Source organism: Oncorhynchus keta, chromosome 16 (assembly GCF_023373465.1).
Source record: "Oncorhynchus keta strain PuntledgeMale-10-30-2019 chromosome 16, Oket_V2, whole genome shotgun sequence".
Taxonomy (NCBI): domain Eukaryota; kingdom Metazoa; phylum Chordata; class Actinopteri; order Salmoniformes; family Salmonidae; genus Oncorhynchus; species Oncorhynchus keta.
Window position 1 is genome coordinate 19674835 of NC_068436.1, and position 5833 is coordinate 19680667.

At 47.8% G+C, this 5833-nt stretch overlaps 1 protein-coding gene across 1 annotated transcript; it reads left to right on the plus strand.

The window, feature by feature from the left end:
• The first annotated feature begins 2803 nt into the window (after positions 1-2803).
• LOC127908037 (rRNA adenine N-6-methyltransferase-like) lies at positions 2804-4384 on the plus strand. The gene is made up of 2 exons (XM_052465030.1): positions 2804-3532; positions 3879-4384. The coding sequence occupies exons 1-2, from the start codon at positions 3229-3231 to the stop codon at positions 4016-4018; spliced, it is 444 nt and encodes a 147-aa protein (XP_052320990.1). The 5' UTR covers positions 2804-3228; the 3' UTR covers positions 4019-4384.
• The last annotated feature ends 1449 nt before the right edge of the window (positions 4385-5833 follow it).

Below are 5833 nucleotides of genomic sequence, written 5' to 3' on the forward strand. Positions count from 1 at the left end.
GGGAAAGACAGAGGGGAACTAAGGAACTAGGGAGGAAAGAGAGAGGGAAAGACAGAGGGGAACAAGGGAACTCGGGAGGAAAGAGAGAGGGAAAGACAGAGGGGAACAAGGGAACTCGGCAGGAAAGAGAGGGGAAAGGGGAACTAGGGAACTAGGGAGGAAAGAGAGAGGGGTGCATCTTATTAGGTTGAAGGAGGGAGTTGCTGCTGCTCTTTTGGAACCATAGGGACCTTTCTCAGGTCCCTACTGAAATAAACACCTGCTTTCAGTTCTATCGCTGTAAATAGTGTCACTGACTTTTAGCGGCAGGTCACAAGACGAATCCAACACCTGTTCACATCCTCTCAGAGCATTTTATTCCTTAGGCTGCTGCCGTCTGTAGACAACGTGATTTACTGTTGGCTGAAAGCTGAAACTACCGCGACTGGCTCCGAGTAACAAGCTGACGGCGGACAAAGATCTGACCTAATTCCGACGTAACTGTTAGAGGTCAAAGTTATAGGTTGGTTTTAGGTTTTCAGGGGCCAATGGCTGCAGAATGTTGGGCTTCGGTCATATTCTCATCTAAAGTGAATGTTTATTTGCAAAATGCAAATACAAGTAATCAGAAATGTCGGTAAATTAGCTTATATTGTTTAAATGACAGACATGTATGTGTTGGTTAGAAATCTATTACTTCATTTCAGAGAGACAAATAGTCAAGTATTTATTTGCTGAATTCTGTACATCCACCTCACTCTCAGAGGAATAAGTAGTACTGCTGGGTTTTACACAGTAATAATATATATTCACCTCACTCTCAGAGGAATAAGTAGTACTGCTGGGTTTTACACAGTAATAATATATATTCACCTCACTCTCAGAGGAATAAGTAGTACTGCTGGGTTTTACACAGTAATAATATATATTCACCTCACTCTCAGAGGAATAAGTAGTACTGCTGGGTTTTACACAGTAATAATAATATTCACCTCACTCTCAGAGGAATAAGTAGTACTGCTGGGTTTTACACAGTAATAATATATATTCACCTCACTCTCAGAGGAATAAGTAGTACTGCTGGGTTTTAATAATATATATTCACCTCAGAGGAATAATAATACTGCTGGGTTTTATATAATAACACCTCACTCTCAGAGGAATAAGTAGTACTGCTGGGTTTTACTAATAATATATATTCACCTCACTCTCAGAGGAATTTGGGTTTTACACAGTAATAATATATATTAACCTCACTCTCAGAGGAATAAGTAGTACTGCTGGGTTTTACACAGTAATAATATATATTCACCTCACTCTCAGAGGAATAAGTAGTACTGCTGGGTTTTACACAGTAATAATATATATTCACCTCACTCTCAGAGGAATAAGTAGTACTGCTGGGTTTTACACAGTAATAATATATATTCACCTCACTCTCAGAGGAATAAGTAGTACTGCTGGGTTTTACACAGTAATAATATATATTCACCTCACTCTCAGAGGAATAAGTAGTACTGCTGGGTTTTACACAGTAATAATATATATTCACCTCACTCTCAGAGGAATAAGTAGTACTCCTGGGTTTTACACAGTAATAATATATATCCACCTCACTCTCAGAGGAATAAGTAGTACTGCTGGGTTTTACACAGTAATAATATATATTAACCTCACTCTCAGAGAAGTGTACTGCTGGGTTTTACACAGTAATAATATATATTCACCTCACTCTCAGAGGAATAAGTAGTACTGCTGGGTTTTACACAGTAATAATATATATTAACCTCACTCTCAGAGGAATAAGTAGTACAGCTGGGTTTTACACAGTAATAATATATATTCACCTCACTCTCAGAGGAATAAGTAGTACTGCTGGGTTTTACACAGTAATAATATAGAGGAATATAGTACTGCTGGGTTTACACAGTATATCCACCTCACTCTCAGAGGAATAAGTAGTACTGCTGGGTTTTACACAGTAATAATATATATCCACCTCACTCTCAGAGGAATAAGTAGTACTGCTGGGTTTTACACAGTAATAATATATATTCACCTCACTCTCAGAGGAATAAGTAGTACTGCTGGGTTTTACACAATAATAATATATATCCACCTCACTCTCAGAGGAATAAGTAGTACTGCTGGGTTTTACACAGTAATAATATATATTCACCTCACTCTCAGAGGAATAAGTAGTACTGCTGGGTTTTACACAGTAATAATATATATATTCACCTCACTCTCAGAGGAATAAGTAGTACTGCTGGGTTTTACACAGTAATAATATATATATTCACCTCACTCTCAGAGGAATAAGTAGTACTGCTGGGTTTTACACAGTAATAATATATATTCACCTCACTCTCAGAGGAATAAGTAGTACTGCTGGGTTTTACACAGTAATAATATATATTCACCTCACTCTCAGAGGAATAAGTAGTACTGCTGGGTTTTACACAGTAATAATATATATTCACCTCACTCTCAGAGGAATAAGTAGTACTGCTGGGTTTTACACAGTAATAATATATATTCACCTCACTCTCAGAGGAATAAGTAGTACTGCTGGGTTTTACACAGTAATAATATATATCCACCTCACTTCAGAGGAATAAGTAGTACTGCTGGGTTTTACACAGTAATAATATATATTCACCTCACTCTCAGAGGAATAAGTTGTAATGAGTTTCCTCCTCTTCTTCCGAAGAGGAGAGGCGAAACGGATCAGAGGACCAATACGCGGCGTGGTAATTTTCCATGGTACTTTTTAATGCTTTAAGGTACACATGAACAAACTAACAAAACAAGAAATGTGAAAACTCAAAAAACAGTCCTATCTGGTGCACACACAGAGACAGGAAACAATCACCCACCAACACACAGTGAAACCCAGGCCACCTAAGTATGATTCTCAATCAGAGACAACTAATGACACCTGCCTCTGATTGAGAACCATACTAGGCCGAAACATAGAAATTCCCAAAACCTAGACAAACAAACATAGACTGCCCACCCAACTCACGCCCTGACCATACTAACTAAATACAAAAACACAGAAAATAAAGGTCAGAACGTGACAGTACCCCCCCCCCCAAAGGTGCGGACTCCGGCCGCAAAACCTTGACCTATAGGGGAGGGTCTGGGTGGGCGTCTGTCCGCGGTGGCGGTTCTGGCGCGGGACGCGGACCCCACTTCACCATTGTTTTAGTCCGCCTCATTTTCCGCCTCCGTGGCTTTCTCACCATGGCAACCCCTCTCAATGACCCCACTGGACAGAGGGGCAGCTCGGGACAGAGGGGCAGAAGCTCTGGACAGAGGGGCAGGGGCTCTGGCGCCTCTGGGCTGAGGGGCTCTGGCGCCTCTGGGCTGAGGGGCTCCGGCAGCGGCGCCCGGACAGGCGGGAGGCTCCGGCAGCGGCGCCGGACAGGCGGGAGGCTCCGGCAGCGGCGCCGGACAGGCGGGAGGCTCCGGCAGCGGCGCCGGACAGGCGGGAGGCTCCGGCAGCGGCGCCGGACAGGCGGGAGGCTCCGGCAGTGGCGCCGGACAGGTGGGACGCCCGCAGCGGCGCCGGACAGGCGGGACGCTCCGGCAGCGGCGCCGGGCAGGCGGGAGGCTCCGGCAGCGGCGCCGGGCAGGCGGGACGCTCCGGCAACGGCGCAGGACAGGCGGGGACGCTCCAGCAGCGGCGCCGGACAGGCGGGACGCTCCGGCAGCGGCGCCGGACAGGCGGGAGCACCTGCAGGGAGGAGACAGAGAGACAGCCTGGTGCGTGGAGCTGCCCCAGGAGGCAGCGGCGCCGGACAGGCGGGACGCTCCAGCAGCGGCGCCGGACAGGCAGGAGGCTCCGGCAGCGGCGCCGGACAGGCGGGAGGCTCCGCAGTGGCGCCGGACAGGCGGGAGGCTCCGGCAGCGGCGCCGGACAGGCGGGAGGCTCCGGACAGGCGGGAGGGAGGCTCCGGCAGCGGCGCCGGACAGGCGGGACGCTCCGGCAGCGGCGCCGGACAGGCGGGAGCACCTGCAGGGAGGAGACTGAGAGACAGCCTGGTGCGTGGGGCTGCCACAGGAACTACCAGGCTGGGGAGACTTTCAGGAGGCTTGATGTTAGGAGGAGCCTGAAAGATCGGGCTGTGGGGAGCACTGGAGCTCTGGTGCGCAACCTTGGCACCACTTCCCCAGGCTGGACAACTACTCGAGCCCGGACCCTCCAGAGTGCAGGCACAGGTTGAACCGGGCTGTGGGTAAGCACGGGAGATCTAGTGCTTACTACACGCACCTCTCCCCTAGGCTCCACTCCCACAGTTGCCCGGTACGAGCGGAGCGCAGGCAGAGGACGCACTGCACCCTCCCAGCGCCCCGGAGACACAGCACGCAGAGCCGGCGCAGGATAACCTGGACCAAGACTGCGTACCAGACCCGCGACCAGACCCGCTGAGCAGGCACCATACGCCCTGGCTCAATGCCCACACTCGCATGGCACTCTCGGGGGCTGCCCTATAGCGCACCGGGCTATGGACACGCACTGGCGACACCGTAGAATGTATGCACACATGACTCAAAAAGCCGCAAATGGCATACACGGTGCCTGACCAGTAATGCCTGACCAGTAATGCTGCTTATCATAAGCACGAGGAGTGAGCTCAGGTCTGCTACCTGGCTTAGTACCACACCTCGTGTGCCCCCCAAAAAAATTTGGGGCTGCCTCTCGTACCTGTCGCACTGCCGTGCTGGCTTCGCCAACCTCATTCTCCTGTAACCTTCCTTGCATTGCTCCATCGAATCCCAGGCGGGCTCCGGCACTCTCCCTGGGTCGACCGCCCACCTATCTATCTCCTCCCAAGTTGTGTAGTCCAGATTCAGCTCTGATGCTGGCCGCTGTTGTTGCTGCTGCTGCTGCTGTCGTCGCTGTCCTTTACCACGCCGCTTGGTCCGATTGTGGTGGGTGATTCTGTAATGAGTTTCCTCCTCTTCTTCCGAAGAGGAGAGGCGAAACGGATCAGAGGACCAATACGCGGCGTGGTAATTTTCCATGGTACTTTTTAATGCTTTAAGGTACACATGAACAAACTAACAAAACAAGAAATGTGAAAACTCAAAAAACAGTCCTATCTGGTGCACACACAGAGACAGGAAACAATCACCCACCAACACACAGTGAAACCCAGGCCACCTAAGTATGATTCTCAATCAGAGACAACTAATGACACCTGCCTCTGATTGAGAACCATACTAGGCCGAAACATAGAAATTCCCAAAACCTAGACAAACAAACATAGACTGCCCACCCAACTCACGCCCTGACCATACTAACTAAATACAAAAACACAGAAAATAAAGGTCAGAACGTGACATAAGTAGTACTGCTGGGTTTTACACAGTAATAATATATATCCACCTCACTCTCAGAGGAATAAGTAGTACTGCTGGGTTTTACACAGTAATAATATATATCCACCTCACTCTCAGAGGAATAAGTAGTACTGCTGGGTTTTACACAGTAATAATATATATCCACCTCACTCTCAGAGGAATAAGTAGTACTGCTGGGTTTTACACAGTAATAATATATATTAACCTCACTCTCAGAGGAATAAGTAGTACTGCTGGGTTTTACACAGTAATAATATATATCCACCTCACTCTCAGAGGAATAAGTAGTACTGCTGGGTTTTACACAGTAATAATATATATTCACCTCACTCTCAGAGGAATAAGTAGTACTGCTGGGTTTTACACAGTAATAATATATATTCACCTCACTCTCAGAGGAATAAGTAGTACTGCTGGGTTTTACACAGTAATAATATATATTAACCTCATTCTCAGAGAAGTGTACTGCTGGGTTTTACAC

Coding starts and splice junctions, on each gene's coding strand:
- LOC127908037 (XM_052465030.1), top strand. CDS start 3,229: ATGGCAACCCCTCTCAATGACCCCACTGGACAGAGGGGCAGCTCGGGA. Junction 3,533..3,878: donor CCGGCAGTGGCGCCGGACAG/GTGGGACGCCCG, acceptor GGCGCCGGACAG/GCGGGAGGCTCCGGCAGCGG.